The sequence below is a fragment of the Balaenoptera ricei genome, chromosome 6 (assembly GCF_028023285.1).
Source record: "Balaenoptera ricei isolate mBalRic1 chromosome 6, mBalRic1.hap2, whole genome shotgun sequence".
Lineage (NCBI taxonomy): Eukaryota > Metazoa > Chordata > Mammalia > Artiodactyla > Balaenopteridae > Balaenoptera > Balaenoptera ricei.
The window spans coordinates 94,439,633-94,451,775 of record NC_082644.1 but is presented as its reverse complement, the minus strand read 5'-3'; the positions used below and the strand labels follow the sequence as shown (position 1 = coordinate 94,451,775).

The 12,143-nt window shown below is 34.0% G+C and overlaps 1 protein-coding gene across 1 annotated transcript in view; it reads right to left on the bottom strand.

The window, feature by feature from the left end:
• Nucleotides 1-12,143, bottom strand: part of SMC2 (structural maintenance of chromosomes 2) — a 48,217-nt gene that overhangs the window by 12,840 nt on the left and 23,234 nt on the right. Inside the window, exons 17-20 of the mRNA XM_059925209.1 lie at nt 9,268-9,392; nt 4,847-5,040; nt 3,672-3,815; nt 278-472 (exon numbers count right to left, since the gene is read on the bottom strand). Coding sequence (XP_059781192.1) covers nt 278-472; nt 3,672-3,815; nt 4,847-5,040; nt 9,268-9,392 — 658 coding nt within the window. The remainder of the gene's footprint in view (nt 1-277; nt 473-3,671; nt 3,816-4,846; nt 5,041-9,267; nt 9,393-12,143) is intronic.

Genomic DNA, 12,143 nt, shown 5'->3' with positions numbered 1-12,143 from the left:
CTGGGGATAAAAACCAGTCGTTTCCATAGGAGACCACTCAATATTTGGTTAAAAACATCTTGGAGATGGAATAAACACCTGAAATTAAATTTAAAAATAAAACATTTTTGCCTATTGGTGATTGCTGAGGAGCAGTTAACATAGTTGTAAGCCTCAAAATTATGTTACACAGTAGTTCTGCCATTTATAGTAAGGTCTTCATTGAGCAGGTTACCAGAATATTTCAACCCAGAGGCAAAAATCTGATCAAGGGTAAGAACGAACAACACAAACGTGCCTTTGCAGCAGCATCTTCAGCTTCCCGTTTATGTTTGCTGATGTTGTGGTCCAGTTCCTTAATTTTAAGCTGAGATTCATTGTTTTGCTCCTTATGTTTTGCTACTTCTGCATATTTAGCTTTAACTATGCTGTCTTGGGCTGTTATCACTTCTTTTTGCTTGGTCACCTCTTCTTGAGCTTTATTTACTAACTCCTGAAACAGATAATCAGAAGACAACATATAGCAAGGTAAGATGGAGACATTTTTAGTTTACTGAAAGATCATCTAACAGACTTCTGGGCAAGATGGCAATGCGATTACAGACAGGTAGTTATCTAACCCTCTACATTTTATATCCCCATTAAAATGACTAATGAATTTACAGATAAGTGAAAACTTGTATTACCACTAGAAAAAAAAAAAAAGGATGGGATGTATTGTTCATGCTGAAAGCAACAATGTTTCTGCAAGATACAGTGTAATTGGGATCACCTGGGGAGGAGGGACTACTGGACTCTGACCTGTGAGGTCTCTCAAAAAAGTGGCATTTTGGGGAGTTTACAAGATAATCTGACAGACTCCCAAATGACATTTATTAGGAGGGGCAAAGAACAGGGGTGGAAGCAGGTAAGCTGGCATTTGTTCCTTTCCCTTCTATAGAAGTAAGCCATAGGGACTTTACCAGTGGCAGTAGGAAGTCAGAGTGTTTGGTTCTAGCAGAGGGATCAAAACTGAGATATGGAAGAGGAAGAGACACATTTTTGATGAAATGGATCTGTGGCACCAAGAAAAACTTCTTGCTTTGACTTTTACTATCCCCTACCTCCCAAGGTTGAATAACTTCAAAACCTCCAAAGTGATAATTACAGCTGGGGTTTAGTCTATCAACTCTCACCTCCTCCCCCTCAAACCTCTTTGCTAGATCTTAAAAGTCCTTCTGGTAAAGATACGGTCAGACTCACACAAATGTCTGAAAACAAAAAAACCTAGCTCAACTCAGATTTAAGTAGAGGGAAAACAAATAAGTAGAACAACCAGCTAAAAGACTCTGAGGAAGAACAGATCTCTGTAAGTGATGAAAAGCACCAGTAAAAATTTAGGAATTTTTTAGGCATGCTCATTAGAAAACAAGATCATTTTGATCAGTAAACAATACTTGACATTATGGTTAGGTTATGAATGTGCCATAAATGCTTTAATTTCCTTATAATGTTAAATTTGTCTCACTAAAGGTCCTTTGCAGGAGGAAGATAAATCACAGCATTCATCTAAAAAACCCAAAACAAAAACCCATGACAAAATCGTGTTTATGAAGAAGATTCTCTCATGCCTAAAGGTTGAAGATTGCATCGCAGGTATGACTGTTGCAATCTTTACAATGGTAAGAAAAAAACAAGGAAATCTATCACTTAAGATTGAGCAAAAATAAAATTTTAGTTTTGTTTGAACCTAATTAGTTAGTAGGCAATTTCTCTTCTTAGCTCCCTGAGAGTGTCCTTAGTTACTCTTGTCAGCAAATGGAAACAATTTAGAATGTAGAGCCTGAAAGAACAACCTTTACAAACTAAGTGATCCACTTTATAGTTTTCCACAAAGAGAAATGGATGCCCTCTTTATAGAAATATGTACATGTTTTGATTTTATCTTTATTTAGATTAAGGAAGAAGTGGCTTATTTTACTTCCACATTTCTCTTTAGAAACATGACATCTAATTTTTAAAAATTCCACAACATGATGTCCATGAAAGATGGTAGAAAATATGGAGGAATGAGATGAAAAATGAGATTAAAAGAAAAGTCAGAAGGCAGAAAAGAAACTGTAGAAAATGTAATCAGCAACACAAAACACAAAGCTGAAAAGCATTTCTATCCCTTATCTTCAAAAAAAGAGTAAAGAATTGTTATTCTGCTATTGGTTTGATAAATAATGTGTTAAAAAAAACAAAACAAAACTTGAATTTAACCACAAACAGAATGAAGAGGAAGGAACTACTTTCTAAAACACTGCATGCTACAACAATTAAAACAATCATCTCAAGGGAGAAACAACAGAAAATGTAAAAGCTGATAACAAAAGGCAAAAACACACTTTACTATAATGTAGGTAAAATGGATGGAACTCCCCTGTTAAAAGCTGTTATATTTTTGTTAACATGAAGATCAATGATATATTACTTACAAAAACAGTATCTATATAGCCACACAACAGAAAACTTAAAAATGAAAGTTATATTGAAAAAACAAAAGTGGGTACACTTTGTACAGCATGGTGACAATATTTAATAACACTACTGTATATTTGAAAGTTGCTAAGAGTACATCTTGAAGTTCTCATCACAAGAAAAAAAATTCTAATTATGTATGGTTACTAGACTTACTGTGGTGATTGTTTCACAATGTATGCAAATATTGAATCATTACGTTGTACACAGAAAACTAATATAAATGTTATGCTAATTATATCTCAGTTTTTAAAAGTAGGAGTAGAAATAATATGAAATAAAACAGAATTCAAGTTCAGAATTAAAAAAAGGGTCAAGAGGGTATCCAATATTCATGAGGGACCATATCTAATATTTGTAGGTAATAGAAATGTCTTTATAACATTTGAAAGCCCCTCAGCCCCAAATCCACCCTTTACTTCCTGCTTCTGAGATGGGGACATTTCTCCCTTGCCAGGTGCAACAGTATGAAGCCTCATCAGTAAAGGATGCTATAGGGACACTGTAGAAGGAAGGGGCTTTACTTCTTGGTCCAATGTGCTTTTCTCAAAGGCAAGCTTGTCATGTGCAAGGGCTAGCAGCTTTCATGGCTTCCCCTGGCATCCCAGCATGTCCACAGGCTGGGCACCTCCCCATGGCCAGTCCCCATAGCATCCTGGAAAGCTATTTCCCAGCAAGTGCCCCTGTGTAGCACTTTCCTATGCATGATTTCCCCTAGTACTCCACCAAACTCCACCACCAGTGGGCCACAGTTATCTTCTCCAAGGAGATGTGGTTCTCAGCCCTGCAAGTAAAATGGGGCTCCTTTCCAGATTTGTTCCTTCCAAGGGGGCACTGCCTCAGCCTTATGGGTAACACTGTTCCCTGTATCTGCTGTTCGTATAGTCTTTAGAGTTTTCTTTATCTCTTAGAAATCAATGCTGCATCATTCCAAACTCCTGTTATAGTTAATAATTTTTATTTAAGCTTTGCCTGGTCAAATTACTATATAGTTTTTGTCTTCTGAACAGACCTGGACCAAAACAATTAGTAATATTATTTCAGGTCTCTTTCTGGATTGGTACTCATCATTTTAACTCATCATGACAGGAGTGAAGAGACTGAGACCTCTAAAGTCAAACATCTTCAAGCCACCATTTCAGAAGTAGATTAACATTTGTAATTTCTCTAATATGGTTAGTAAATCTTACCTTATTTTTAGCCACCTCAGCTGCCATTACTGCAATCTGACCTTCATAGGATTTGATAGCTTCATTTACAGCTTCAAGCTGTTGTTCATTGGATGCATGCTCTCTCTTGAGCTCTTCTAGCTCCAGGGTGATAGCTTCAACTTCCTATAAGAAACACAGCATCTGGGCATTCAATAGGTTATTAAGTACTGAAAAATAAATACATGTATGTCAATAAAATTAGTAAGATTCTCAAGCAAGTAAGACCCATAGCTTAGTTACTCAACTACCAAAACATGTAAGCTACTTCCAAAGAAGAAAGGGGAAAGGAAATTTATTTTTCTGTATTAAAAAAAAATGACAAAATGTACATACAATTTTTATGGGTTCAAAGAACTTTGTATAAACTATATCCTTTATCCTTTTATTCCTATAGGGATAAACAATATATAGTTCTACATAGCAGATAAATTAACAGAGGTAAAGCCTTTTTAAAACAATTATTCAGTGACAAAAAAATTAGTTTCTTAATTTTCTTCTTTCCCATTATAGCCTTTAGTTCTTTAGAAAATACTGTGCAAGCTATGAAAGAATCATAAGGTGGGTTAAAAAAAACAAAAAACAAAAACTATGAACAAAGTTTAGTGAAATTGTACAGAATAGTGATTGAGCACAGCCTCTGTAGACAGAAAAACGCAGGTCAAATTCCAGCCTTGGCACTATCCAAAAGATATAATCAGATATCACCAGTCTATGATCGAATAGCACTTTGTAAATATAACATGCCTGGTCTTACATCATTCTTTCACAGTGTATGTATGTTCACAAAGATGATCAAACAGAAATGTCAACAGTGAATCTCTGATACGACACAGCTCTGCGTACATGATATGAGCTTTGGTCTACTCTTGAATGAAACATTTACCAAAAGGCAACTTTGCTCTTTCTCCAAAATTAGCAAGCCAATGCAACCCCTACTCAAAATTATATAACGCTTAATTCCAGGGTTTCAGAGTAAAGCATATTTTAATTTGACTCATAAGATGTGTAATGTGTCTCCTAAAGAAGTACATCTCACTTTTGGATTTTGTGATAAATACCGATGAATAAGGCCAAGGCCAACCAATGGTGCTCTACCACCTTCAGTTCTATTCTGATGTTAAAAGATTAGTTCCATTTCAAAAAAAAGTTATTACCTGTTGTTTTTCTTTCATTTTCTTGGTAGAAGCATCTGCTTTAGTTTTGGCACAATCTAGTTTCTTCTGTGCATCCTTCAGTTCTCTCTCTCTTTCAGCTTCTGCGTTTTTCATTTTATTCTCCAATACTTCGTATTTTTCTTCTGCTTTTTTTTGAATTTCTTTGGTGTTTTTTAAGGTCTCCTCACTTTCCTCTGCATCATAAAGCAGGTAAATATGCCTATGTGAGGTCTTCCAACAACTATTAACAGGTATAGATATTAATGGCTTACAAATTCAACTTTTAATAGAAGAAAAGGTATGGAAAGTTGGAGCCAAGAGTTTAAAAAAAAAAAATTAACTGTTCTAACCTTATTCTAGAAATGGTATATTGAAACACAGATCACACCTAAGAGCCATACTTGAATTATCTAATGATCTGTAAAGAAATTATTTCCAATCACATGAAATTGAGTAACATAAACTTTACCTACAACTTAACTTATAAAAAGATCACAGACCATCTTTTTATATGCCTGTATGCTTCCTAACATCAGAACTGAGTGTGTAACTGTGGTATTTTCTTTTTATTTTAGTTATAAGAAAGCTTACAATTTACTTCATAAGCAAGCTTACTTAGTGTTCCTTGCTCCTTTATTTTTATTCAAGGAATCTCTTATTAAAGTAGAGAAGCACTGTGAGAACATGTCTAGGATGACGCATAGGAAACATATTACCTCTAAATTTATAAATTTAAAAATAAAAAAGTAAGATAGAATGAGCATGTTATGGTCACAATTGACATACACTGTTAAGCATTAGGACCTAGGTACAAATATAACCCTAAAAGCCATGATTAGACAATTTCCTATACTACTTTTTTCATTGTAGAAATGTCATTCCAAGAAATCAAAAGAGAAATAAAAAAATACTTTGTCACAAATGAAAATGGAAATACAACATACCAAAACTTACATCAGATGTAGCAAAATCAGTTCTAGCTATGAGTGAAGTTCATAGCAAAGTTCATAGCAATAAATGCCTACCTCAAGAAACAAGAAAAATATCAAACAGCTTTACACCAAAAATCTGTTGTGTTTCTATACACTAAATAATCCCATTTACAACTGCATCAAAAAGAAGAACAAACAAAGCCCAAAGTTAGTAGAAGGAAGAAAATAACAAAGATCAGTGTGGACATAAATGAAATTGAGACTAAAAAGAAATAATAGAAAAAAAAATTAATGAAACTAAGAGCTGGTTCTTCAAAACTGCCAAACTTTTAGCTAGACCTAAGGAAAAAAGAGACTCAAAGTCAGAAATAAAAGATGAGATGTTTCAACTGATACCAGAGAAATATAAACAATGATAAAAGGTTACTATGAACAATTTTACACCAACACACCAGACAACCTAGAAAAAATAAATTACTAGAAAAGACAACCTATCAAGATTGAATCATGATGAAACAGAAAATCTGAAAAGAGATTATTAGTGAGAAGATTTAGTAAGTAATCAAAAACCTCCCAACAAACAAAAGTCCAGGATTAGATGGCTTTACTGGTGAATTCTAACAAACATTCAAAGAATAATTAATACCAATCCTTCCTTCTCAAATTCTTCCAAAAAGCAGACAAGGAAGAAATGGTTCCAAACTCATTTTGTGAGGCCAGCATCATCCTGATACCAAAACCAGACAAGGACGCCACAAGAAAAGAAAATTATAGGCTATTACTCCTGATGAACATAAATGCAAAAATTCTCAACAAAATTTTAGCAAACTGAATTCAACAATACATTAAAAGGATCATACACCATGACCAAGTAGGATTTATTCCAGGGATACAAGTATGGTTCAACATCTGCAAATCAGTCAGTGTGGCACATAATATTAACAAATGAAGGATAAAGTCATGGTCATCTGAATAGCAGAAAAAGCATCTGAGAAAATTCAACATCTATTTATGATAAGAACTCACAATAAAGTGAGTACAGAGAGAACATACCTTAACATGATAAAGGCTATACATGACAAGCTCACAGCTAACATCACACTCAATGGTAAAAAGCTGAAGGTTTTTCCTCTAAGATCAGGAAGAAGATAAGGATCCTTGCCTACTCTCCACTTTCATTTGACATAGTGTTGGAAGTCCTATAGCAACTGGGAAAGAAAAAGAAATGCATCTAAACTGTAAAGGAAGAAGTAAAACTGTCACTATTTGCAGATGACATATTATAAATAGAAAACCCTAAAGACTCCATCAAAAAACTGTTAGAAATAATAAGCAAAATCCAGCAAAGTTGTAGAATACAAAATCAATATATAAAAAATCTGTTGTGTTTCTATACAATCCCATTTACAATTGCATCAAAAAGAAAATACCTAAAAATAAATTTAACTAAGGAGGTGAAGGACATGTACACTGAAAACTAGGAAACACTGATGAAAGAAATTGAAGAAGACAGAAATTAATGGAAAGATATTCTGTGCTCACGGATTGGAAGAATATTGTTAACATGTCCATACTACCCAAAGCAATCTACAGATTCAAGTCAATTCCTGTCAAAATTTCAATGGCATTTTTCACAGAAATAGAATAAACAATCCTAAAATTTGTATGGAACCACAAAAGACCCTAAACAGCCAAAGCAATCTTGAAAAAGAACAACAAAGCTGGAGGAATCATACTCCCTGTTTTCAAACTTTATTACAAAGCTAGAGTAATCAAAACAGTATAGTATTGATATTAAAAACAGATCAATGGAACTACTGAATAGAGAACCCAAAAATAAACCCACACATACATGGTCGATTAATTTATGACAGAGGAGTCAAGAATATATAATGGGGAAAAGACAGTCTCTTTTATAAATGGTGGAAGGAAACTGGACTTGCAAAAGAATGCAACTGGACCACTAAGACCATACATAAAAATTAACTCAAAATGGATTAAAGACTTGAACATAAGACCTGAAACCATGAAACTCCTAGAAGAAAACACAGGTGGTAAGCTCCTTGACATAGGTTTTGAAGATTTTTTGGATTTGACACCAAAAGCTAAAATGAACAAGTGGGACTACATATCAAACTAAAAAGCTTCTGCACAGCAAAGGAAACCACCAACAAAATTAAAAGGCAAACTACTGAATAGGAGAATATATTTGTAAATTATATATTTGATAAGGGGTTAATATCTAAAATATGTTAACTCATACAACTCAATAGAAAAAAACAACCAAATCCAAAAATAGGCAGAGGACCTGAATACACATTTTCCACAGAAGACATACAGATGGCCAACAGGTACATGAAAAGATGTTCAACACTAATCACCAGGGAAATCCTAATCAAAACCACAATGAGATATCACTTTGACCATTAGAATGGCTATTATCAAAAAGATAAGAAATACCAAGTGTTAACAAGAATGTGAAGAAAGAGCACACTTGTATACTGCTGGTGGGATTGTAAATTGGTGCAGACACTATGGAAAAACAGTATGGAGGTTCTTCAAAAAATTAAAAATAGAACTATTGTATGATCCAACATTCCACTTCTGAGTATTTGTCTGAAGAAACCAAAGACACTAACTTGAAAAGATATCTGCACCCCCATGTTCACTGCTGCATTATTTACAGCAGCCAAGACATGGAAACAACCTAAGAGTCCACTGATGGATGAATGGATAAAGAAACTGTGGTATACACATACGACAGAATATTATTCAGCCATAAAAATAAAAGGAAATTCTACCATTTGCAATAACATGGATGGACCTTGAGGGCATTATGCTAAGTGAAATAAGTCAGAGAAAGATAAATATCATATGATCTCACTTATAACGTGGACTCTTAAATATCCTAGCTCGTAGATACAAAGAAAAGATTGGTGGTTGCTAGAGGCAGGGGTGGGGGAGGTGAGTGAAATGGATGAATTTTTAATTTTATAAAAGAGAAAAAAAAAAGAATGAAAATACTAGTGGGGGAAATAGGTCTGTGAATATTGTCCTAAGGAACAAGACAAATTTAAAACTACCATATACAATTAAATTCTGATTAAAGGTATAATATAGGTTCTTAAAATTTGGGACAGAGATAGCTATAAATTGAATTACACATTAAAAACTTCTGTATAACAAAAATACTATAAACATAAAGCTAAAAGACAAGCACATAACAAAAAAGATATTTGTAATGTGGTGACCTATAAAAAAATCAGTACTCTTATGTATGAGAACAATAAAAACAAGCTATGAGCAACCCAATAAAAAAGGGCAAATTAACAGAAAATTATTAAAATATTTAAATTGAAAAATATTTTTTAAAATTAAAATATTTAAAGTAATTAATGCAGATAAATATATAATAAACACGAGAGCTTCTAAATACCTAAAGTAAGGTTATCAGTAGAAACAGATTAGCACAGAATGTTTTTGTCTTACCAATGATTTTTTTAAGAGCATCTAATTCTTCTTGTTGCTTGTGATATGAGCTTTGCTGAAGCTTGGTTTGTAATAAATCTGCCTCCTCAGTTTTCATCTCCCACTGCTGTTTTAGTTGGCGATACCTTAAGAAAGAGAAGTTTATAATAAATGACAACAGTTTTTCTGATATTTGAGACATGCTTTTAAATAACAGGCTCTTACCCAAAACAAACTCATACAACATAATATAAGATGCCACTGGTTACAAGACTCGTTTTGATGACTTCCACATTTCTGAGGCATCAATTAAACTCAAGTTTGACTTGGTTACTGAAGGTAAACAACCCTAAATGACCAAGACCAATAGTAACTATCCAGAGAAATATTCTTAATTTTAGAAAATACTAATAATCTTTGAATAAATAGGTTTCCTTAAAAATAACTCCTCCCACTGATCCTTATCAAAAAGAAAAACTCCGTTAACAGCTCCCCATCACAAAAATAAAATACATAACAATTATATAAAATTTCAAAAATTTTGTTATCTATTAATCCTTAGTTTCAAATGTTAAAAAAATAATAATGTTCCCTACATTTTGTAAGGAGACTGGTAGTTTAAAATGGCACAGTACTGAACTTAAACATTTGCAAAGCACTTTTTTTGCAAACCCTATAACTCTCCCCCAGTTCTGGATGCTTCAAGTTATTTCTTTGGAAGGTATTTCGCTAATTCAGCTGCAGTGAAATTTTAAATTACAGTAAATTCAAAGGTTACTTGTCACTAGAAATTCATGAGGTTTGAGGACAAAGTAAGGAAGCAACTTATAAAACATGAATACTCCCTTGAGTATTCTTGTCTGAGACTGCTTGACAGCAATTAAAAAGCCATAATTTTAACTTGAGTCATTTTCCAACTCATTTAAAAATGTAAAGTGTAGAAATGTGAAAAAAGATATAAGCTATTTTCCTGATATGATCTATGAAAGAATGGCTTTAGTTGACCCTTCCACTCTCATTTTTCAAAATCTATTTCTCTTCCTTAACCTCTGGGCCACAATTAGTCTACAAGACAACTCTGCAGAATAAATGATCCAGTATTGCTCAACAAAGTTAACAGTTCCAAGCCAAATGAGACCACAAACTCATTGCCTTGACAGAGCCTCCACATATCAGAGAAATCTTTTTGTATCTTTCTCACAGAAAAAGTTCATTCACTTTATGGTTAATGTATGTTAATGAAGGTAAAAGGCAGGCTTTACATGTATATAATGTTTGAAAGTGGGCATTTTGATACAATTTACATATTGGAATGGCCACTTTGACTTACTGTAGCAATCTTTTCCATATAATACTGTGTCCCAAAAAAGTCTTGGTACCATTCTAAGTTTTGATGATTTCAGAAGATGAATGCCAAAAGTTTACCATAAAAAAAAAATCACTTCAAGTTTTTTTTAAATTAATTAATTTATTTTTGGCTGCGTTGGGTCTTCGTTGCTGCACATGGGTTTTCTCTAGTTGAGGCGAGCGGGGGCTACTCTTCATTGCAGTGCATGGACTTCTCATTGCTGTGGCTTCTCTTGTTGCGGAGCATGGGCTCTAGGTGCATGGGCTTCAGTAGTTGTGGCTCGCGGGCTCTAGAGCGCAGGCTCAGTAGTTGTGGTGCACTGGCTTAGTTGCTCTGCGGCATGTGGGATCTTCCCAGACCAGGGCTTGAACCAGGAAAGTCCCTCATTTCAAGGTTTTTATCTCTCTCTCTTTTTTTAAGCTTTATTCAGTATTATGAATTCTAAATAAAATGTTTGATTTTAATTTTATCTCAGTTCCCATTTGCCATCTTCAGAGTGACTAGAAAAAAATTACAATTAAGCTCTCAAATACTGTCCTTAGTAAGTTTGTGGCATTTATACTCCTGAAGTTTTTACAGCAAGTAAGGACTGTTCTCCTGGATAACCACACAGCGAGTTCACTAACATCATTCCGGTATTTATTCAACAGCCTTCTTCTCAGTAAGGCTTTCCCTGACCACCCCATATAAAATTTCAACACCTCTTTCTTTGCCCTGGATAGTTCATATCTCCTTTACTATTTTACTTTTTTCTTCTTAGAACTTAGCATTATCTAACATACATTTTACCAGTTTAACTTTTTATATTGTCTGTTGCCCCAGCTACACATATCAAAACAAGATGAAGAGATGTATGTGTTTGACTCCCTGCTATATTCCCAGCTCCTCGAAGAGTACTTGGCATGAGGCACCCAACAGTAAATAACATTAAGTGACAAAAAAAGGTTACATTAAATAGCATGGTACCAATTTTGAAAAAAAATGGCATACACATACTGTGTCATACACAAAATATGTATCATACACAAACAGAAGTAATATTGAAAAGTACGCACACATACCTATATCCACACCCACACAGAAAATACACTGTAAGTAAACACTTTAATTCTAGCAGTGACTTTTGACATCAACTTGTTTAACTTCTCCATAGGAAACTTAGCAATCTTCATCTACAGGACAGCCATAATGCTGCAAAACTTAGTGCAGACACCCGATCGACGCTATAATATTACATCATTTCAAATCAAGGACCCAAGTATCCTCTGGCATCAACCTCTAGAGTATCTATGGATTTCCTCACTAATCCCAGCAGAATGTTAACAGAGTAGATTGCAGCAGAAAAAGAGGAATATTTGGCTGATTTTTCTTTCCTTCTTTTAGCTTTCCCCAATTTCTTAAAACAAAGACACTATTTATACTAAAAAAAAACAAACAAGTTATCAACTCACAACTTATTCAATAATACCAAGGTTATTATTAAAAAAAGTCAGAAGTATTTCTTTAAATAAAATTTTCTTTCATCTTCTACCACGCAAATCTTTGACCA